The sequence below is a fragment of the Athene noctua genome, chromosome 26, assembly GCF_965140245.1.
Source record: "Athene noctua chromosome 26, bAthNoc1.hap1.1, whole genome shotgun sequence".
NCBI lineage: Eukaryota > Metazoa > Chordata > Aves > Strigiformes > Strigidae > Athene > Athene noctua.
Genome location: NC_134062.1, coordinates 3,420,225 through 3,443,576, shown reverse-complemented (window position 1 = coordinate 3,443,576; position 23,352 = coordinate 3,420,225). Strand labels below are relative to the sequence as shown.

Genomic DNA, 23,352 nt, shown 5'->3' with positions numbered 1-23,352 from the left:
TGTTGACCCATAAAGACTATTCATCAAAGCACTGCTCCTTTTATCAAAGCATGAATCAGGAGAGAGTCTGTGCACACAGATAAGAAAAAGCAAGTATCTGAAACACTGCATTCTTTATCAAAACATCTTCGCTAACCAGAAATGGAAAAACTGGGTGCAAAAGGAAGAGCAGCTGTAGTGCTCTTTTTCGTCTGAAATGTTGTAGGAGCTTGCTTCTTGTTTCAGGGTCACTTGCCTGAATTTTTCAGATGTTTGTACCCAGAATTCCAGCTGAGACTACAAAGCTGAAAGGGACCTAAACTGCTCTCACCGTGAAGCCCAAGGATATCCTCCAGATTTGAAAAGATTTTCCGTTTGTCACTGGAGTTCAGGATCCCTTCCCGGGTGACACGCTGGTAGAAGACATTATGCAGAACCTTCAGCGTGCGGACATGGGCTCTCTCGGTGTAAAACAATTCTGGAGAGAGGAGAAAGCAGGATTGTAACTACCTACTTCAAGAGGCGTGGCAACGCGATTCCAAACGTGAAGCAAACAGAAGTCAGAAGCATCAAGTTAGAAAAGCCTCCCTCACCAACACTTCCCTCGCTGGCCCGTGTTCCGGGCTGCCCCAGAAGGGAGCCATGCTCTGCTACATTTCCATGAGAGAAGCCAACTGATTCATGACTCATAATTTACCCCAAACAAACAGTGAGCTCTCAGCAGCTGTTCTGCGGGACTGCAGACCTGAAGTTGAGATGAAGCTTTGAAGATGAAGTTTGGCAGTAGCTTTCCAGTTGTATCATGTGCTTTCTGGTAGTCTAGAAAGTGCCTCTTGCTTTCTTTTATAGAACATGATATCGCAAACTGGCCTTTCAAACCACTTAAACATTGCTTATTTCTCTCTCTAAGGACAGGATCAGTCTCATCTCAGGATACTTTTCAGTAACAGGTTTCACACACACGAACTCTGCAAACCAGAAGTAACAGATGGCCACCACTTTGGGAGGATCAGTGAAGAAAGACCTAGTTTTAAATTTTAAGAACTTCAGAGCTCCAGAGGACACGTTTCAACTTTGTGCTTGATGAGCTAGGAAAAAATACCCATCTCACCATTAATCACTTCTTGGCGCTTGATTTCATAAGGTTTCAGCCCCATCAACACTTCTCGGCTCACAAGCTGCTGCCAGTTGGGAGGGTCCATGTCCATGTCAAAATCATACAGCTCATCTTCGCTCTGTACATCTGTGAAACCAACGCTGTCGATCCTAACATGAAAAAATGTGTCAGATATTTCGCCCATTTTAGGCATGGATGTAAGGAAGAACGAAGAGAAACTCTAAGTATATATAAATATAATCGCAGGTGTAAAGCATTATGAATATGCTCTTCGTAACAGTTGGATATCTGAACCTATAAGCACATTTTCTAATTTTGCCCCTTACAAAACAACTAAGGGTGAACACCTGTTCTTACAGTATTTCCATAAGCCTCCTTTTCATGATACAGGTAAAATAATTTGCTTGAAGTCAAGTATCAGGAAGGTGGAATTTCTTTCCTCCACCTACCTGCAAGTAGGGAGCTAATAGCAATACACAGATTTTAAAAAAAAAAAAAGTGGAAATTTCAACTGCCTAACCCATCAATTCAAATCAGTAGATACAACAATCACTATACTTCACTCGCAGATCAAAGGGCTTATCTGCATATGATTCATTCCACCTGTCCTATATATGGATGCCAGAGTTTCATTCATATATGCATTATTTAAGAAAAGAAAAGATCATGCAGACAATTGTACTGGCTCAGAACAACGAACACTCCTGCATTCTACCTCATAACCTATTAAAACCCAAAACAAATTCAGTGAAGTTCAAACATTTATAAGCATACTCACTTTCGAAAAGCCTTTGGTGTTCCCATGTCAACCATTCTGCAAAGAACAAAAGAAATTATTAGGGAAGCTTATGCAAGAATTTCATCCCCATCAGACATTCCACGTAACTTCAGAGTAAAAGCCTAATCTCCTAACCAGAAGAACATTTTGCCTGTCAGCCTCACCCTCCTGATATATAGTTTCCTAACACTACCATAGCAGCAGACACATTTCCTACTTCTACCAAGAACGTTTAATACAAATGATGTCACTAACAGTTTTATGGGCTTAAGCTTCAACAGCCATTGTCACATCGACTCTCTTCCACAGCTCGAGCAACCAGGGCACCACAGTTACCTCTCTGATTCTCCCTCCTCCTCCTGCAAGTTTTCCAAAGGAGATGGGAACTCAAAGGTATTATTAGGTGTGCGGGGTGTGCCATCCATACAGTCATTAGCAGGTGGAGCTTCTCCGGTCTGCTTCAAACCTAAACAGAGAGTGAGTGGGAAACGTCAAGAACCATGCCAAATTAGCTTCTTGATTCACAGCCTCACTTCAGCTTAGAGCTGGAGGAACTGATTTCCTAGGTTGGCAAGAAAAATCTCAGCGACAAATGTTTCCAGATGACACTGACTTGTGCTTACAAAAGCAGGCACCTGAGACTGGTTGTTTGTCCTGTCAGATTATCCATTGCCACAGCGATAGAACCCACCTAACAACAATTTCTGGCCATAAGATTTCCTAATTTGAACCAGAGACTAAGTCAGAAAAGATGACTAAGGCAAGGAAGATCACGTCTAATGACATAAAAACATTTCCTAACTTGTCAAACTTGTTGCATCAGAACTGTGCTTTGCGTATCCCATTCACAACATGATCTTTACTCATTCCACTTCGCTAGTATCATCCTACCTGTTTCACTGTCTTTGCTTCCCTCAGGAGAGGAAAAGGGACCCATGGCCAAAGGGGACATTGGGTTGGCAGGTGGGTATGGGGCATCCGCTCCGTCGCTGGAGGACCCACTCTGACGCATCTTGCTACCATCTGGCGGCTCTGGGCTGACAGAGGATGCTGTAGGTAAGTGCTTTGGATGGCGGGGCTTCTGCATTTCCATGGCTCTGCCAACTAAACAAACACAGAGCCACTATTATTGCTGAAAGAGCTTTTCCTGTTTTCAGAGCTAGAGAGAGGAAGCATTTCGGGACAAAATTAGGTTTGCTAGGTTGTCTTCAAAAACATGTTTTAAAAACAAAAGGTTTACTGAGTCCTCTTAGCATGGATTTTTAAAAGACAGCAGAGACTTTAGTTGGCTTTCAGACTAACAGGGAACATATACTTCCTTGTCTGACATACTTGCACTGCTATCATGTCGGCTCGGTCTCCTTGGTGGGCCCAGAATATTAGGAAAGCCTCTTCTCTTTCCTTTTTCCTCTCCTTCTTTCTCTTTCTTGATACTTTGCTGCAGTTAATATATAAGAAAAGCAAAGCAAACAGATCACTCATTTCTTCAAAATCAGTTATTTACTGAAATATTGACTAATTATTTAAAACTGCAGGAGTTTGGTACAAAATAATTTTATTTCTAACAAATCATTGAGAGGTGAACATCCTTGCAGCATTAGAGGCAAAGACAGCCTACGGACAGACCATGAGGGGTAGCAGCAGGGAGCCACAGCATCTCAAGAGATACATCTGTTAGGAGCAAAACCACACACCCTGTCTTTAACTTAGCAGGAGCTGAAAACCACTCTCCTCCCTAGGGTAAGAGACCAATTTACAGCGACCTGTAGCACCTTGTTTCTCTAAGGCACAACATGTTGTGACTCCAAACCTCCACAAGCATACAGACTCTCATCTGAGAGAGAGAGAGAAATACAACTTATCTTACCACTTCGGAAAGGCTGCGAATGCTTGATCTAACCTTTTTTGCACTGACAGTGCAGAACTGCTCGTAACAGTCTTAACGTTTCAAAAGGAAGATGGAATGCTGATGAAAAAAAGTAGCTACTGTGACCAGATACACCCCCACACTACAGGAGACGACTGCACACACCCACAGAGATGGAGTTTTGGTGGAAAAGTTCATTATATAACTGGGAAAGTGTGGGTGGCAGGAAGAGTAGCTTTCCTGCAACATGAAGCATGAGGTTTAAGGCAAGTTTCTCAAGAAGAAAACTAAAGCATACAGGCCAACAAGCCTGATAAGCCTTAATGAGATCCTCAAGCGATTCAAGGCTGTATTATATGAAACACTTCTCACCCAAAGCTTTAATAAGGCTAGAGCTGTGAAAAACAAGCAGTTAGAATTCAGGCATACAGATAAAGTAAGAAAGAAGGCAACTCATTTCTAATTAGTGTCTCTGAAAACGTATGGAGAACCCAGTTTCAGCTGTGCAGCTCAGTAATCCCAGGCCCTCTTGATGCAGCAATGAAGACTGTAAAATCATACCAACTTCTAATGTGTCATGCAAAAGTGGATTCTGAATTCCAGTGAAGCAGCCGGGCTGGGCAGCTTTAACCAGATGCACTCTGGCCACAACACTACTACCTTGATCTTTGGCAAGAAACCGATACGGCCACGCTTCTGCTCCAGGTTCCGAGGTTCTTTAACTTTGACTCCCAGGTGTTTCATGTAAGTAAGAATCACATACTGCATTGTGGAACTGCCAAGTATAAACAACAACAACAAAAAGATGAGGATAAAGAGAAATGTATTGGGGAAAATACATTTAGTCAAGATAATTAAAAAGGTCAAATGCAAGGGTTCAAAGGTTCTGAGAAATTAACCGGTTTTAGTTTAACAGAAATTGGCAACTTTTTTTTTTTTTTTAAATATGAAACAAGCTATCACATGGGAAAGACTCAACCTGTATCAGATTTTGTCCTCTTGTTAGCAAAAGATGGAGTATATAAAAGGCATACCAGGTTAGGAGGTAAAAATAAAATTTTGAGAATTATACAGAAGGTCCTGAAATGATATACTAAACACATTAGAGTTTTGAGTGATGGTAAAAATAAGTAATAGTAAAAGGTATGGCTGCTGTAAAGAGTATACCAAAAGCTACCCAGACAGTTGCACACATACAAACTGAACAAGGCAAGGCACATACAAAAAATACGTGTTAGACCAGATTGAAACAGCTACAAAACAAAACCAGTGGCAGTAACTTTTTCAAATCTGAAACAAAGGCAACAAACTTCAGAATAGGAAGAGGCTGAGAGCAAGAGGTTGATACTCTGAATTCAAATTAATTATGCCAGGGGATTTAGAAAATGAGTTTGTGGCTACAGCCAGGAGAGGGCTGTCTTGTTCTGCTCAGCAGAACACAGAGCCAGCAGCGGGGTTCTTACTTCACAGACCAAGTCAACACAACTTCCATTACCTCTTGTCTTCTTCCAAAGGCTGAGATGTCATCCTGAAAACAAGGAAGAATTTAAGAACAAAACTCAAAACTCAATTAACACCCTGTCACATCCACCCAGAGCATCAGCAGTTGTGTTCAAAGTGTCGAACATGAAGGTTCAACTGGGAAAATTGAGCTCAGCTCACATTAAAAGAAAAAACGGGTTCTGAAGCTATAGGTTTCTATAACCCAGAAAAAAAGCTCTGATCTAGTAATGCACAAGCTGACAATGGAAGCATTGCCTCTGCTATGTGAACAGTAGTCTCCTTGAAAAGCTACGTGGACTTTACCTAACTGTTAGCTTACTTCTGGCCATCACTACTTAAACACACGTTGACAGCAAACAGGGGAAGCAATGTAAACGTACTGATGACAAACTGCTTCACATTCCCAATCCCTGTGCTCTGCTGTTGCCAGGTTCAGCATAGAACAGTTTTCACCCCCACAATTATACTTGCTGTTACTCACAAGACTTCCTCAATTTTAGCAATAATCTGTTCTGCACATGCTCTTTCCTTCTCCACCGCATTTCGGTCACGAACTCTTTCTGCATCCAGCTTGGTTAGCTCTCCTTCTGCCAGGGTCAACCCCATACTACGTTTCTGCCTGAAAAATCAGGAGAGGGAAGCATTACTTGAAATTGAATACGACCTGTAACAAGGAAAAGCAACCTCTTGACATTCAGAATGCCAAACAGGTTTCATTATTGGTTTCTGTATGAAAATGTGAAAAGACGTGACATTTCTCCATAACATTTGCACTCACTGTAAAAGACAGCTAAGATACACTTCGGAGGGATAAAGTTGTGTCTTTATCAAGAGATGCAGCTATTGCAAGGGTCAAGAAAAGGTAGTTACTCTTTTTGCAATATCCCAGGTTTCATTTTTGAAGTATATACTTGAACTGAGTAGGAAATACTTGAACTAGGTAGGAAAAACTCCATTATTGAACATCTGTCTTGGTATAATGTCTCATGTTGTCACAGAGCTCTTATGACTCCACAGAAAAGAGCATATTAATTATTAAATTCTACTATATGCCCACGACGGCTTTGTAGAGTGGATTATTCCATGCCCAAGGGGAGAGAGAAGGAAAAGGAAGGGGAAAGAAAAAAAAGAGATATAAGCTGATTATAAAGACAATTAGTAATAAGAATTTATATAGCATCACATAGGTAACTATTCTGAAATTGCCTCAGATAGCTTCAAGGAATGAAGAATCCAAGCTCCAAAACTGATTTTGTGATTTATTACTTGCAACACAGTGTCAAAAACATTCAAGGATTGGTCACAGGGTGACCCCCGAGGCCCTCTCCTGTGGTATCTTCCTATTCAGTCCAAGATGAATCACCATGTCCCTTGAGTTTGGGCTTCCCCCGTATTGGACATGCTGACTGAGGGCAGGTAGGAATTAAATGAAAAACTACACAGGCAACTGCTGTTACCTGAAATCTTCTAGATTCCTCTGAACTTCTGGACAGACTTTATCTTGCATAGTTTGTATAAACTGGCGATGAAGCTCTTCAGGAAGGAGATCTGGCCTTCTTCTGTCTGAAGTCAGAAAAGTTAATATTCTTTTGAGAACAGTTCTCTCCACCTTAGAATAAAGTCACTGACGTGTATTTTAACCCATCCAAGAGTACCCTTTTGCCTTTCACTTGCTGATAACATGAACTCCAGCCCATTAAGCATAAGCAATTTTGGTCTCATCCATTATCATACTAAAAAATGTACATGCCAAGGTGGCTAGTGCCTCCCACCACTGATGCATGTATCACAGCATGCATTATGCCCTCCCCAAGAAACAGAAGAAGTATTTCTTTGTCTCTCTCTCTGTAACATGTGACACTGTATGTTTGAAGTAACCCTGAGTCATTTCAAGACACTTGCTTGGACTGCCTCAGACAGCAGAACTTACAGAAATAGATACCCGAGGTGAGAGCACCATACCTAGTTCTAAGGAGATTTCATCTGGAACTGGAACTTTTAGATTCTGCAAAAGAAAAGAAAGGCTGGGAGAACATATACCATGAACACCACCCCAATAAAACACACAGTACAAAACATCCAAGAAAATCCCCTCACAAGACAAAATCATACAACCTGAACACCTGATGGTATAAAGGGAGAGACTCCCATCCTGAATATATATTATAGATTACACAAGGATTATTTCATCTAAACATGTGGTACTAGCCTCTGCTACACTATCTGGTAGTCCAATTCATGACAGTAAAGGAGTTTCTCAGGCTTTCCAGACACACAAAATTTCCCAATCCTTGCAGGAGCCACTAAAAAGGTAACGTGTATCAGCTAGAGCTTGCTTACATATCAGAAAATAATTTCTCCTATCAGATAACACATTCCCTGTGATTTATTGAGTTACCAGGCAGCTGAGGCTATACACCATTCCATCTGCTGTATTCACTGGTAACATTTAAACAAAAACACTTTTTATTTTGGAGGCCTTAAATAACTCTTTATTTTTCTCCAGTTCAGGAGAATGGAGAAAGGCAAAAGTCAGATATGTCTGAAAATGAAAGAAATGAGTCAGATATGTCTGAAAATGAAAGAAATGATGTGAACCTACAGCAGCTCGGTCCAAGAAGAACTGGTAAAACTCAAGGAAGACACGCCGAGTCTCTTTGGAGTTGGTCTGCTTATACAAGTCTGTGTAAAGGTAGCACAACTGTGGGAAACAGGAGGGGAAGAAATTAAGCGATACCATGAGAACTCTTCTAACACCCGTCAACTCCAAGTTTTCTGTCAAATATTTCAAGGAATTCAACGTTGCTGGATTGAGACTCTTCCTAGCTTCCTTGCCATCCAGATTGCTCAGGCAACCTCTGCTAGGCTGCCCAGTAATGAGCAGAGAAGCAAAAGGCCAGGGGCTTGGAGAGAGACACAGAGATTAGATCTTCCCCACAGACAACTAATTCCACCACCTTAAGGTGGAATGAAGTACTTTCAAGAGCTAAATACTTATTTGTAAACAGCTAAATGAGAGGAAGACAGTTCTCTTTGTGCTTCTCTTCATTTATCCAAAATACTCTCATGCCTGCATAGGAACTGCATTTCTCTCCTTGCTGATCCAGTCATGAACGAGGAGACTGGTTAAGACTATCAATTTGGGCCAGGGAAACAGTTCCAGAACATCTCACCAATGCTGCAGGGTCAAACTGGGACACCACATGATGCAGAAGAACAGCCAGGTGAGCTGGACGAGATTTCAGGAGCTCAATGTTTTGGAAACAGCTGCATTGTCCGTTAATCTGTAGAGATACATGGAAACTATTTGAATTACTCAAGAAAGTTACTATGAGAAAAAACAAGCAGCTTTGTTCCAAAAGCTCCGCTCCTCATTTGTTTAATTAAAAATTGATCAATTCCAGAACCTTTGCAATGCCATTCTAATGTTCCAGGAAGAGCTCACAATAGGAACACTTCCTTTAAATATTCACCTGAACATTGAGTACAATGTAATGAATACAATTCAGAACAAAGGATAGCTAAAATAACTCAGAATAAATATGTAAAAAGCCATGGCAGCTATACTGCTGTGACAATAATGCAGGACTTAATAGAAACTAAACAAGCAAAAAGAAAATTAAATAAGGCAAATGAATTTCCAGAAAGCCTGAAGTTATGAAAAGAAAGAATAACAGAAAGAATGAAAGATGGCATATTGTCATAAACGCCCCAAATGTTTTTATTTGGCAAGATCAGCAGTAACAGGAATCACGTTCTTTAAATCTTAATTCACCACACAAGAACTGCTCCATGAAAACAAGTCAAGGAGCACCTGTAGTTTAGGCACAGAGGAACAGAATTTTGGCCAAGGGGGGTAAAAGGGGTGGCTGGGGCTGAAAGTCATCCCCACCTGCTCCTGTTCAGTGTCAAAGTCGTCATCCTCTGCTCCAATGATCTGAGGCCCCACTCGGGATAAAGGACTTCCAACACTGGACTGGGAATCCTGGGGTGAGCCGGGAGCAAGGGAAGAGAAGGAAGAAATGCACAGTGCTGTCTCCTGGCACACTAAACCTTCTTTACCAAGTTAGTGACATTACAATCAGTTTTATTCTCCTTCTCAAAACTCAATGGAAACCCACGTGTCTTTGCACAACATCATCCAAGTCTGCAGCTGCGAGATCCCCGTATGAATGCTTCTCCCAAGTTGCAAGCATTCGGAAACATTAAATCAGATGACTCAAAACCAATTGCATCATCTACAGACAGGAGCACACTAAGCATGTGGCATATGACAAATGGCATCTTAGTGCAAAAGGAGAAATATGACTTTGGAAATTCAAGCAGATGAGGGGAAAAATACTTCAAGTCATCCTAAGGAAGATCGTAATACGTGCAGGTATGTCTTTACTTTCTGCTGTGTTCCACTTTTACCTAATCTCAAGGCCATCCCTGATAATGCCAGCCCTGTAATACTTAAATATCCTAAATAAAAGACTGTTTCATTTACTGCTGGACTCAAGGAACAAAATATGTAGAACCGCTCTACCAATTTTAGGTCCAGCTGTTTTACTGCTGATTATATATTTCCTGCCTCTAAATGGGCCAGCTCTTAGCTCCATAAACATTTACTCAGCTAATTAACTTCTCCTGCACAATTTTAATTGCATTTTATTTTCTAAAGCAAAGTTTATGCGTGCTTCATCTAGAAAGCGGGGAAAACCAGCAAGATTTTAATGGGCCCATTACAGGAAATGCTGTTGTGACACTTTATGTTTTGTACTCACAGTATCTTGAACCTCAGACTTTTCTGGGCTCTCATCCGGATAAATTCGCTCCTTCAAGCCACTGCGAGGACTCTGGGAAAGAGGGAAGTTCAGTTCTGGTAAGTACCAGCAAATCCAAGAAAATGAGAACTGCATAGTAAGTTTTTCAGTCACAACAGCCAAAACTTCTCCTTTCTCACAGAATTAACTGGCTGTTTAACAGTTGTTTAGCAAACTAAAGCACGACCTACATGCACCGTTTCCACAGAAAACCAAAAACCAAATGCACAAGCAGTTTCAGTAAAAAAGATAGTGACATTGAGTAACAACAGAGCTGTAAAATCTACCGGTACACCTGTCCTTAGCTTTCTCTTTGCTCTCACCACCTCTACTATGTAAACTATAGTTTCGGGAGTACCCATGTTGCCAGCTCTCTGACTAGGCATTTTTCTCGACATTCCCTCTGAAGAGGGGGCTCCCAGCAACAGGCTCAGTATTTCAGGTGTAGTCTCCCCAGTGCCCAGCAGCAGGGCACCAACTTCCCTCCACCTGCAGCAACCCTCTCTCTCATGTAGCCCAGCAGGCACTTGGCTGTATTTGCAAAAACCACGTGTTGGCTCCTCTTCCATGTGTCCACACAAATTCTGCACTTCTTGTTAAACTTCAAGAGGTTTCTATTGCCCCCGATCCTTAAGTTTCTCAGGGTCACTTTGGATTGAAAAGTTTGAATTTAATTCTGTCAGGGCTTTGCTCTTCCTAACTTGAGCAGCCAGGGATCAGGTTAGGAAAGCTAAAGCCCTGATAAATTAAATCTGACCAGGGATGTCAAGGCCAACAAGAAAAGCTTCTGTAGGTAGGTCAGTGATAAAAAGATGACTAGGGAAAATGTGGGCCCTCCCCAGAAGAAAACGGGAGTCCTGGTCACCTGGGACATGGAGAAGGCTGAGGTATTAAACAACTTTTTTGCCTCAGTCTTCACTGGCAAGGGCTCCAGCCATGCTGCTCAAGACACAGAAGTCAAAGGCGGGGACTGGGAGAAGGAAGAACCACCCACTGTAGGAGAAGATCAGGTTTGAGACCATCGAAGGAACCTGAAGGTGCACAGGTCCGTGGTTCCTGATGATACGCACCCGCGGGTCCTGAGGGAACTGGCAGGTGAAGGGGCTAAGCCAGTGTCCATCACCTGCCTGCAGGAAAGCTGGAGAGGCACTCTATCAGGGAGTGTAGGGTAGGATGAGGGATAACGGTTTTGAACTGACAGAGGGCAGATTTATATTAGATCTAAGGAAGAAATCCTTCCCTGTGAGGGGGTGAGGCCCTGGCACAGGTTGCCCAGAGCAGCTGTGGCTGCCCCCTCCCTGGAAGGGTTCAAGGCCAGGTTGGACGGGGCTTTGGGCAACCTGGGCTAGTGGAAGGTGGCCCTGTCCGGGGCAGGGGGGTGGAACTGGATGATCTTTAAGGTCCCTTCCAACCTAAACCACTCTGTGAGTCTATGAATGTTTGGTGTGTCCATAACCTCCAGTGATCAAATGCAACCCACAATACTTACAGGATAAAGTTTATTAGGAAGATAGCTATGAATTTTGTTTTGCACTTATTGTATACAAACATGAGTGCTATCTAGTCAGATTTGGAGTTGGAAGAGGAATGTTTCCAAATAAAATCACTTATGTTCACATTTTGGACATATATCTGACCCACCTTCCTTTTCACTTCCAACTGCTAGCACAAATTTAGCTCCCACATCCTTAAGTTAAACAACAAACTTCAGCCAAAAACCCAAGCACAGAGTCTCAATTGCTCTGCGCTAATCATATAGTGACTTAATTAAGGATTAGGTGCTAAGACACTTCAATAGGGAGAGCATATGAGCATACAGATTGATAACTAATGAGTGAACAGACTAAGAGCCTTTCCTGCTGGCAATAATTGTAGCTTATTTGGTAGAAATAAGCCTTTCCCCCACTTTCATGGCAACTTGCCCACTGACTGGGTCTGAGTCACAGCTCCTGCAATTGGAACATTACCATACTCCTAAAAGATGCTCTAATTGGCATCTCTGAGTTCTGAGAAAGGCATCCATCTTTCTTTGTCTGGTTAGAGGGATTGTGCCAGGAAAATATAATCCTGGAAAAAAAACCAAAAACCCACACTGTTTCTTTCCCAGTGCCTAATGGAAGTCCAATATAGTATGCTTCCTCAAGGAAATATTTTTGGTGTGTACTGAGCCTATTCTAGTAACACAGAGCGTCACAGAGTACATATATACGACACACAGGACAACACAAACACAAAGAATCTGCACAAGAAAACCAAATCCAAAAGGTATAGAAGCAAAGTCATGGAGCTGTTCAAGACTCACATCAGCAATGTCACTGTTTGGTCGGGAGGGGCTGTCACCACTGTAATCCAGTTTGCTCACACAATCCCCACTCTCTGCCTCCACTTCACTGATCTGCAGCGATTCCGTCACAGACCTGGAGGACAAGACCCCATCCTAAAAAGATAAAGTGAGGTGGGAAACAGCACAAAGCAAAAGTAGAATATTTCAAGAGACAATCCTTAAACATTAGCTGTTTCAAAACCTGGTTAAGTCATATTATTTATAAAACTTTCTTCATGTGTCTAGAAAAGGCTGCAATGCTTTTCTAAGAGAAGACAACAGAAAAATCACACCAAGTTTTCAGGACTTATAACATTATAGGCAAAGGGAAAAGGGGACAGATAATACCACCTACATTTTTTTTTTTCTAAAAGCAAAACTGTTTTAAGCTTCTAGTTTTCTATTCTCCACTGTTAGAATAACTTCCTAAGTTTCCTTTAAGTTACATTGACAGACTAATAAACACATCATCGTTTGCACTTACTGCTTTAAAAGCAGTTTTTCACAGATGCTTTGAAAGTCCGTTGTAAAGTCTACTTCAACTACTGACATTGCACTGCATTGCTTGACAGCTTCTGCAAGCCTCATTACAAGTCTCAACTCTAGAGGGTGCAATTTGCCTGTACAAGCAAAGAAGAGCATGGCAGGGAACTTCTGCTTGCCCAGGACACCATCATCCCCCAAGAATTTTAACCCGAACATACCACAGAAAAGCCTGACACATTCTGTTACCTGAGTACAGCCTGTGGCTTTGGACAACTGCTCTTGCAGCTGGGGAATGTGCTTCTTCGTTTCCTGTATCTCTTTGAGCAGTCGTGTGGTGGGTGATCGGCTATACTCTTCTTGCAGAGACTGAAAAATAATTTGATGAACTTTCACTCAGTATCTCCTCAGTATCAAAGTTTAGGACTATAATCTACTACTAATCTTCATTTCATTTACACATTTTAAATAATAAACATCTGCATGCCAAGTAGATGCTACAGAATGTCCATTTTCTATAGCTCTTCTTTCTTTCCTGTGCCGTATGAAAGTATCTGCATTCAAGAGACTTAGTGAAATCTGTCTGTTATATAGACTTAGTGAAATCTGTCCGTTATATAGACTTAGTGAAATCTGTCAGCCAGAGTCAAAGATGCTTACTTGCCCAAGGATTAGATCAGATTGACAGATACGTATATTTCCACTCAAGAAAGCTCCCACAAATTTTTTCTTACTCTGTCAAGGATTAAAAACCTCAAGAGCTGATCGGTAAGAGTGACTACATCTCTGGTGTCAGGCCCGCATATAGAAAAGCTAAGCTGAAACACAGACTGTGCAAGGGAATGTTGAAGATGCTACTAAGTGGTGATTCAACAACCAATCTGTGTATTTGCATCATACTTGCCCTCTACCCCTCTCAAACTCATGCAACTCCAGTACCTGCAGCCGCTCCTGTTCTTTCTGTAGCATCTTTCTCAGAATCTCCACCTTCTGGTTGTGGACAATATTATTCTCCTCCTAGAAAATATAGAGAGATTAAGGGTCAGTTTTTTTGGTGGAGCTAGGAAGATAAGGAAAATGGATATGCCCACTTTGCACCTACTTCCTAAACATGGGCTCTAAAAGAGAAGCAATTCAAGTTTCTAAATCCTATCCTATGCATTCTTTCCTACTCTTGAACATACCTATCAACACTTTAAAAGAAAAAAAAAAAAAAATCACAGGTGTTTTCTTATTTCCTTTCCCAAATTGCAGTGTATCTCAAATACAACCCATGAATAACCCCTCAACTGTATTTGTATTATCTCAGATGGGACTGGATATTTTTACTTACAAAATGTTTTTCCCAGAGTGATTAAATGTCCACTGGGTGGCAGGATAAATATTCCAATTCCAATTTGTACAAGAAGCACAAAACAATTCAAGAAAAAAAAAAAAAAAAAAAAACAAACCACGACATTTCTTTCACTGCTATGCTAGGTCTTTCGAAAGAGCTTTAAATCTTACCCCCACAAGCACCGGGCTAGTAATCCTTTCTGCATTTCCTGATGCGCCAGGCGAATGGGGAGATGTCATGATGGGAGACATATGCCCAAATGCTGCCAGATCCACTTCAGAATCAGCTAACGGAATCTGAGGCGACCCTGGTGGGCGCCCCTGAACAGTGAGAGCTACATAGGAACCCGCTGCAGGGAGGACAAGAACAATTCATGTTTCAGACACACATGCAGACTGCTATGGTTGTCATTTCACCCGAGAGACAAAACACAGACCCTTCCTCACCCATTCGTTCCTCAAACGAGAGAACCTGAAAGCACTGTCAGCTCTGGTTTAGAGATGTTGTTTAAATTTCAGGTAATTCAAAAACTTTCGTGATAGTCATCCTTAATAAAAGCAGGTAATCCAATTTCTAGTCTATCAGGTTTCATTTATCAGGTTGCATTTACAGTATACATATGCTTCTGCCACAAAATAAACTGTGCTAGGGTGGAAGGAACCACTACCACCTTCTTACTTGTACAAGAAAATCAACCAAGAATGCAGTTCCTTCACAAACACCAGTACTTTACAAGCATCATACAGTAATCTACATTAAGAGTGCCTGAATAGCTGTGGTATTTAAGGTGGAATCAAAAGATGGGAAGACATGTAGGCAAGGTTTGATGGTAACTTTGAACATCAAGCTAAGGAGAAACTGCTGAGCGTGTATCAGCTCAAGTTCAGGATGTCAAAATGACCCCAATTTCACTTCACTGTTTCATACACACCCTTTATCTCTCAGCACAGGGCATAGTTAGACCTTGTCCTTGTCACTTGATAACTGAATTGGTCATTGGTCCTTTAAAATTATGCGCTTCATGCTTTAAAGGAGCACGGTGACAAAAATAGTGACCTGCCTTTACTTACACTTGATCAGCTTTACCACCTCCAAATGGTTTGAATGTGTTACAAGAGTGCCATTCACCTGGGGGTAGGGAGGAAGAGAAAGTTAGAAGCGTTTAGCTACTGACTTCCAACCAAAGGTACCCACACACACCACAATAAACATATAGAATGAGGAACAATATTTTCTTTCCCCCTCCATCTCCATTACTATGTCTGAAAGACACTAACAGATCAACAATTTATACTTTTAACAGTTTCTCTCAGTGAGCAGAGCTCTGCAAAAAGAAAACTACACACACATACCAAAGAAAACCAAAACCAAGCAAGCAACCAAAAAAACCCCAATCCACTTCTGACTGGGCAAGGAAAAAAAAAAAAAAAAAAAAAAAGGTAGCTAATTTAAATCATTAATTGAAATGCCTAGCAGAAATCCCAGCTCCATCTGTGCCAGTAGCTGCTGTAACATAACCACAATTTTGCACCAACAGTTTAGATAGACTTTTTAGTTACTGACTTGATTTTCTTGTTTGGGACTAAAAGAGAACACAGATCTGGGGGCAATTAAGGGAAAAGCAGTAGTCCAAGATGACTATTTATTTACAGGTAATTATTAATAACTCTCTTCCTTCTCTCCTCTGTCACTTCTGCTTTTATAATACATGTGATACTTGAACCTCGTAGGATGCTGAATTCATTGATGACGTTCTGAAATGAGAGTGATCTCCGCAACAAAACTAACATTCAGCAGTGGGCTTTCAGTGGTTACTGTGCTGGCATCCCCAGAACACTGAAACATAGACCATTCCTCTGTCCCACAGGCAAATGCAAACATCACAGCAGACACATCAATGACATTCTTTCAGGGAAAGAGCTCGTTTAATATAAAGGATCCATTTCTCTGAAGATCTGAATGCCCTTACCTTGATAATTCTATCACCTGTTTGCACTCCAGCCCGCATGGCTGCTCCATCTAGAGAGGCAAGAAATGTTTCAGTTCCAGTTTCAATAGAACTATTCAAAGCAAAAACAGTTTAAGCACTTCTACAGTTCCACGCAAAGCTACTTCCCGCGCTCACCCAAGCTTCCTCTGTCTCTATCAGATGAAAATCTCAGAGTATCTCGACTAGAGCAGTTCTGTTCTCATTTTACAGCGGACACATCAAGCCACGATCCCATCAAGTTTCAAGGAGTCATTTACTCCCTTCTCAGACGCACGAGATCAGTTTCCAAACACACCAGACACCAAAGAGGTGATTCGCTGCATCCCAGCAGCACGACGCGCTTGGGGCTCGCCCACCAATTCCGAAGCTACAGCTATCCCACCCGTGAGGGAGGTATTTGGAGTTTTCTCCTCCAGCTCATGCACGTGTTTCTTTGATTCACACGAAAGCCCTCTAGGCTGCTCCCTGGCGAGCACATTTAGCCAGTCCATTTACCTTCTTTGACGGACTGCACGAAGACTGGATTGTCTCCGCTGACTGTCAGCCCAAATCCGTTTTCATCCCGTTGGATAACAACACACCGTTGAACAAGACCTGCATAAGAAAGGTGGGGAAAGGGCAGAAGAAAGAGGAGAGAAATACAAAGAGACACAAGCTAGGCATCAGTCCAAAACCTTATCCTCCTAGATAATCACAGAGCACTGAAAGAAACTGGTACAATACAACAGAGGGGAAAAAATATATGAGAGACAGAAACAGGGCATCAATCCAGAAACAGATAGGAATGTCAAGACAGGTCAAGCTTATTGCTTCAGTTACACAAAACAGAGATATACAACAGCAGAGATGCAGACAGCTCTGGCACATCAGACACAACTTGAGGTAAAAGCAGCTTTTAAAGAAGAGCAGCTATGTACACGAACCAATGAGCACGATTTCCCTTTGTCTGTATTAATAGTTCTTCAAAGTACGGCAGAGGGCTGTCATGTTCCACCACAGCATCAAAAACACCAAGCCACTTTTACAACCTACTCTAAAAAATAAGTCACAAATCTCTCAGACTAACATCAGCGGGTTGGGCTAGAACAGATTTATTGATCAGGAAAAGTTCTCCCAGTTCTCAGGAAAAATCTCATCTCGGGGCACCTTCTGTTCCAGATGAGAATGTCACACAGACCCAGAACAGCAGCAGTAAAGAAGGACCAGCCACACCAGCTACACCGAACAAGACTTTTGCAATCAAGACCGTACTTCCCACTGAGCTGCTGAAGAACAAGGCCAAAATCCCAGGAGATGGAGTTTGAATCTGTTCCTCCTTTAACCTGTGTGACATCAAAGGCAGCTTGCTTTGCTTCCCGGTCTTAGGATTACTCAGTACAATGTGAACATAAATACTGTTGCAGAGATAAATGTACTTAGTAGGTGCAGCATTTTAAAAAGGTGAAATGTTGTGCGTGTCTATTGTTCATCTGAAAACCAAATAAGGGAAAACCAAACCAAAGCAACAGTCCTGGCATATCCACTGCAGAGCACTTTCCTAAGAGTACCTGCAAAAAGCCTACCAAGGGAGCCCTTATCTTGAAAAGCCACATTAAGAAGTCTGCAAATGCTTCAATCTTTTATTTACACAGCAGAAACAACCAGCTGCTAAACATCACCCTTATTTCTAAGAGCTTGCTTTGCCTCTTCATTTCTAAAGCCACATCAGGCAAAATTCTTACACCAGCATCCTGAGAGAGAATTGGAGCTCTCCACAGTCACACAGCAAAATTGCAGCAGTTTCCTTTAGCATGGAGGGAGCAAAGGGAATTGTGAAGATGCTGTCCCAGCAAGGCTGCCTTTTCTGAAATAATTTTTAATTGTAACAGAGTGTGGAGTCATACCCATGTTTTAAATCACCTTCACACCACTACAGCTCCTTTCACTTCTCTGGAGAAACTCCTAATGGAAATGAGGAGCCTCAAGTGAAAATACTGCCTGCCCAGTCAGCCCTGTTCTCCTTGAGCATGGCATGTATGAAAATGGGTGTGGGAGCAGTGGAAGAGGTTGCATTCCAGCACTTCTGCACCAGGCTGGTCACCGTATCATACCCCAGTAACTCCCCTTCTGCTGATAAAGCAGAAGCAAATTCTGCTCTACACATCTATCTGCAGTAAACTGATGGAATGGATGGAAGGTGAAAGCACCCAAGAGGAGGAAAACCCACCACCTTTCCCACCCTCTTTACATGGTTAAGTGAAAGAACATGCCTCTCCCTTTTGTACCTCCCATTTTTCTATATGACCAAGCTTCTTTAAGCCTCACTTCACAAGAATGATGCCCCAGGGTGGGGTGTGGGAAAGAGAACATATGCTATTTCATAAAAACTGCTTGTTTTAAACCCTGCTGCCAGACGTACAGGTTTTATGAGTAAGACACTAACTAATCTTTTGACTCACAAGAACTGTCCTTGTTTAAAGGCACAGTATAGCCCTGCATGCTCGCCCTTCCACTGAATTTCTTTCTTTTCCAGAACTAATAATCCCTGGACCTACACTGACAAGCTTCCTCTCTGAACGAACCTGATGCCAAAGCAGAGGCAATGCAGTAGGAGATGCAACATCAATTGACCTTACAGAGTACAGTTTAGGTTCCAAGAATAATCAAGTTAAAGCGTTTCACACCACGAGTCTCAATTCCACCTTTTTAGAATGGGGAGGCAACTGAAATTAGGACAACTTGAACCCAACTTGCTTTTCCCCTGTATTTGTTCACTGCAGACAAGAAGCTGGCACTTAACCCTTCTCCTAACACAATATAAAAGGCTGGAAAGAAGTCTGCATAGGCCAGCTCAGAGATACTGGGCTCGATGGAGATACACTACAGCTCTACAGTGATTTTAATGAAGTTATCTCAAACTTTGCTGAAGATAACACTATTACCAGCAGACCTAGATCAGCTTTGGTAGCATTCCCTGTCAGAACCAGGTAGACTAGAAGAAGTAACCTTCAAGAGTTTTCTTTGCTATGAGGAAAAATTAGCAAAGAGACTCCCCAAATCTGTCATTTGCTCGCTTTTGTTCTTTAAGTAAAATATATTCTATTTGAAATCTGCTTAGTGGTGGAATTTTAAGGCCAGAGCAGCAATGTTTTCATAGCCCACGTCTTGTACCTTGAACATCTCATTAGACACTCTGGAATGGATCGAAAGGAAAGCCACAAACCACTGAGAGCCCAATGACACGCAAGGTGAAGTTTTCAATAGCTGTTACTGTCACGCCTGGATATCACAAGTACATACAGGAACTCTTACATTAAATTACTAACTCAAACAACTTCACCCACTTTAATTAAAGTCTGTAAGTTTGGGGCAACACTGAAAAGTCCATGTTAGCAAGTGGCAATCAGCCTTTCATTCACCTTTTCTGCTTTCATGTTCCAATTTTTAGCGTTTCCTGGATGGAAATCACAAGTCATTTATTTTGAAGTATCTTTACCGTGATATTTCACTTTTTCCAGCTGAAGCTTAGTAAAGATTACAAGGTCAACAGAACTCATCACTGAAAATACTCAAAAGCAAATCAATAATAATCTTATTCCCTCATTTGCTTTCACATGACTGTATCTTGAAGTCATGAAACGAGGACACATCACTGTAACTATGCCTTAAGTACACAATATTGGACTACATGTTCATATCTTGAATAGATTCATAAGATTCTGTGGAGAAAAAAAAAAAAAAAAGTCTTAAAAATCCTTTTTCATCCTCATGTGTAATTCCCCAAACCCAGTGGTATTGCCTTAAGCCAAGAGTACAGTAAAGCAGCTAACCGTGTGCTGCAGTTAAAGAGATTTAAGATTAAAAAATGAAAGCAGTTCGAAATTACCAGTCTCGGGAAAAAGGAACTGCAAGAAAAACTAAGACGAGCAACTCTTCAATAGGTGGCACTATTCCCTCTGCGACATGGTGGCTCAACAGTTCTCCAGCCCCGCTACAAGTGTGCCTTTTGGAGAACAGGGAAGGGTAAAGTCCGAACTCCTCAAGGTCACTGACACACCAATGGTAAAAACGATTGTCTCAAACGGTCTTGTCAGACACATTTCGATTGTCCAAGAGCTTCACGAGGAAAGAGATCGTTTACCTTCTTCTCTTCTACATCCTAAATATTTGGAAGTTATTCAGTAAAATAGGGAATTTCATTTCTCTAGCAGAGCACAACAAATGGAGCAGGGGTTCATTCTAAAAACCTGACTCACTAAAGAGAATGGAGACATGAATTACATCTTCCATAACACAATGTAGCTTTTCCTCTGATCGAACTGTGTGGGACATGGCATGGGAGGAGACTTGTGAACTATAACCTCCCTGGAGGCATGAGGCCACAATGGGAAAATGCAATTTAATATAGTGATTTGAAATGAATCATTCCATAAACAAAAACAAACTCCTTGGGGTTTTGAGAATGTCCAAATGTTTCACTGCATTTGGGAAGCTTTATTTCTGTAACATATTTTCTGAAACGCTGCTCCTCAAAACAAATAAAACCATCAGCTTTAATAAAGAGAATTTCTCATAGGATGAAATTCTGAATTTCAGTTAGTTCTAGCTATTACCATGATCTTCATAGCATGTGCCACATTAGCAGCATTCTTCAGATTCTTCCACTAACCCGGTAACAGAAGTCACGTAAAGTCAGTGCAAAAACTGTATTATTTGAAATAAGTGCAGTGTATAGTGTGTCAATAAAACTGTTAATAATGATGGCACTGAATACCCTTCATAAAACAAGGCTTGGCAATCTTTCTAGAAAAAGAGAACCGTGTATTTTAACCATGATAAATAGGACTATCTGCTCCCATGGCAACGACACATTCAACCCCTGTGGTCGAGTGCCCCTTGCACTCCCAGCCCTTTCTGGCTATTGTAAGGGTAGTGATGAGGGGCTCCCAAGAGTCCTTTCAAGAGTCTGGAAAAATGGTGGCCACAACATAAAAACACAAGGCTGACAAGAACTGCAAGAAACAAAACAGGAAGTGTAAGTTCAATTTGAAAACATCTCAACAGGGGAAAACCTGGGGTTTCAAAACAAAACTTATCCCAAAGTTGAAGAGATTATGTGAAAGAGTATGTATACAATCTAGTCTAATATTTGGGTCAAAATGATCATTACTAAATAAAAAGGAAGATAGCTTTGGACAGCAATCAAGTCACCGGGGGGGGGGGGGGGGGGGGGGGGGAAGAAAAGGAAGAAAAAGAGTAACTGATACCTCACCTACTACCCTGAAAGCTAATTTCAATTTTAAGTTCATTTAAGAGACAAGAATTCTACTTGAAAGAATTCTTGTATCAAGTACTGTGGGAGGTCATGGCACTAATTAGTAAATTACAGCATATTTGAAACTATGCTCAATCTCTCTCCTGATCATATAAATTTTGTGGAATGCACAGATATGAGATGGTTGGATTTATGGAAGAAAATACCACACTCTTAAGTTTCATGTCACTATAAATCACGCTCTACATATTAGAAAATTTCCCTACCTAACCACTTCGCCTTCCCCTCCAAGCCACTCATATCTTCAAGAAATTCTGGTCTCTTGCTCCTTAATTAAGAATTTCAAGAGGTAAAAACAAACACATACACAAAAGCCACACCTCCTTTTCCTGTTGTCATTCAAGACTCTTCTATTATTCACTTTCCAATGGCTAGCCAAAGAAAGAGCCAACTAACATCCAGTCACCAGCGAGAAAAATATCAGTACAGTATTTCTACTTGTAGGTTTTTAAATACTTTGGTCCTGTCCAAAGCAAACAACAGACTTCTCCACACATACCACAGAACCTGGGAAAAGTAGAGGGTTGAGACAAAAGGCAGGGCAAGGTCCAACACAGAAAAGGCCACTGGAAAGGAAGGATGAGTGGAAACTGCTCCCGTAGATACTGGACATGGATAGAGCATCTGCAGGAAACTTTGGGGGAAATAAAGGCTTACAGTAGGAAGTCATGTTTCTTTCTGCCATACATGAAAAACCAGGACACTGTACAGACTGAGGGAGAAGTATAAACACAGATACATTCCATCAAGCATACCAAATGTTTCCTGTAATTAACCTACAAGGGTTTGACAGCACCTCCAGTATATTATGGGTAAGCAGCATTAGGCAAAAATTAATGCAGGTTCAAGACACAGGGATCTTGTCAACCTGACTGCACTGTCACTAACCAGCATCTACCTGGCAAAGGGAAAAACTGGTCAAGGCTTCAACACGAGCTCATGAGAAGCTTCATCCCAAAGTATCTGCTTTTCGAGCAGGCCGTTTCCCTGTGCATTCTCTCTGAGCATGGGAGGAAGACGTACAAGCTGCAGCAAGCCAGGTCTCTCTAAGACAAGTTTCCAGCTCTGCTGAAGCAAATCAAGGCACTCTCAAAACCTGTTTACAGTTTCTGAGGAACACTCTCACATCCCGAGGAACATGACTGTCATAATTTTCTTTAGACAAAAAAAAAAAAAAAAAAAAGTAAAAAAAGTGTGCGATTCAAAATTGCAGGGAAAGTTAAAGAGATCTCATTTTCACAGAAGAAACAGATCACACCTCCCTGAACTGCACCAACTAAAGGGCTTTTGTTAACATGCCCGTGTTGGTTTAGGAGGAACTCTTCAGGGTTGGTGGGTTCTGCATTTGGTTTTGTTTCGTTTCTTTTTTTTCCTTTTTTTTTTTTTTTTTTTTTAAGTTCCTTACAATTGAAGCTATGACAGCATCATTTTGTATTACATAGGTGGTTTCAGAAGTTGGAGCACAGCCATTAATACGTGGCAGTTTTGTTCCAGTGGAATGATAAAACTGATACTGGAAGAGTCATTTCATCTGTCCAAAAGCCCACAGCAGGTTATACAGCAAGTCATTTTCTCAAGAGAAAAAATCAGAAAGTGTCACAGACTGTTTTAAATATCAAGAAAAAAAAAACAACAGGAAAGAAAAAGAAAGGTAACCCACAGCTGGAGTCAAGACAGAGCTAGACATGCACACTCAGAACCATGAAATGCAGCAGTACTGGCCAGATTCAGCCTAGATCCAAGGGTCTTAAGGAGCTTGTAGGATCCAAAAGACCACCCAACAACTTGTGAAAATTTATTACCTTCTAGTTTCTAAGATATGAGCATAAATATCTTTAGAGGTCAGAAATTCAACAA

General features: G+C 41.4%; 1 protein-coding gene across 5 annotated transcripts in view; it reads right to left on the bottom strand.

The window, feature by feature from the left end:
* ARHGEF12 (Rho guanine nucleotide exchange factor 12) overlaps positions 1-23,352 on the bottom strand; it is a 76,756-nt gene that overhangs the window by 17,317 nt on the left and 36,087 nt on the right. For all 5 annotated transcript variants that reach the window (XM_074927641.1, XM_074927643.1, XM_074927646.1 and 2 more), the window contains 22 exons: positions 16,677-16,775; positions 16,161-16,210; positions 15,262-15,319; positions 14,362-14,540; positions 13,795-13,872; positions 13,105-13,224; positions 12,352-12,486; positions 10,011-10,082; positions 9,137-9,229; positions 8,418-8,528; positions 7,847-7,945; positions 7,207-7,249; positions 6,702-6,807; positions 5,726-5,863; positions 5,237-5,269; positions 4,402-4,516; positions 3,207-3,312; positions 2,766-2,978; positions 2,211-2,340; positions 1,875-1,910; positions 1,091-1,245; positions 311-457 (listed from right to left, as the gene is read on the bottom strand). In XM_074927641.1, coding sequence (XP_074783742.1) covers positions 311-457; positions 1,091-1,245; positions 1,875-1,910; positions 2,211-2,340; positions 2,766-2,978; positions 3,207-3,312; positions 4,402-4,516; positions 5,237-5,269; positions 5,726-5,863; positions 6,702-6,807; positions 7,207-7,249; positions 7,847-7,945; positions 8,418-8,528; positions 9,137-9,229; positions 10,011-10,082; positions 12,352-12,486; positions 13,105-13,224; positions 13,795-13,872; positions 14,362-14,540; positions 15,262-15,319; positions 16,161-16,210; positions 16,677-16,775 — 2,316 coding nt within the window. The remainder of the gene's footprint in view (positions 1-310; positions 458-1,090; positions 1,246-1,874; positions 1,911-2,210; positions 2,341-2,765; positions 2,979-3,206; positions 3,313-4,401; positions 4,517-5,236; positions 5,270-5,725; positions 5,864-6,701; positions 6,808-7,206; positions 7,250-7,846; positions 7,946-8,417; positions 8,529-9,136; positions 9,230-10,010; positions 10,083-12,351; positions 12,487-13,104; positions 13,225-13,794; positions 13,873-14,361; positions 14,541-15,261; positions 15,320-16,160; positions 16,211-16,676; positions 16,776-23,352) is intronic.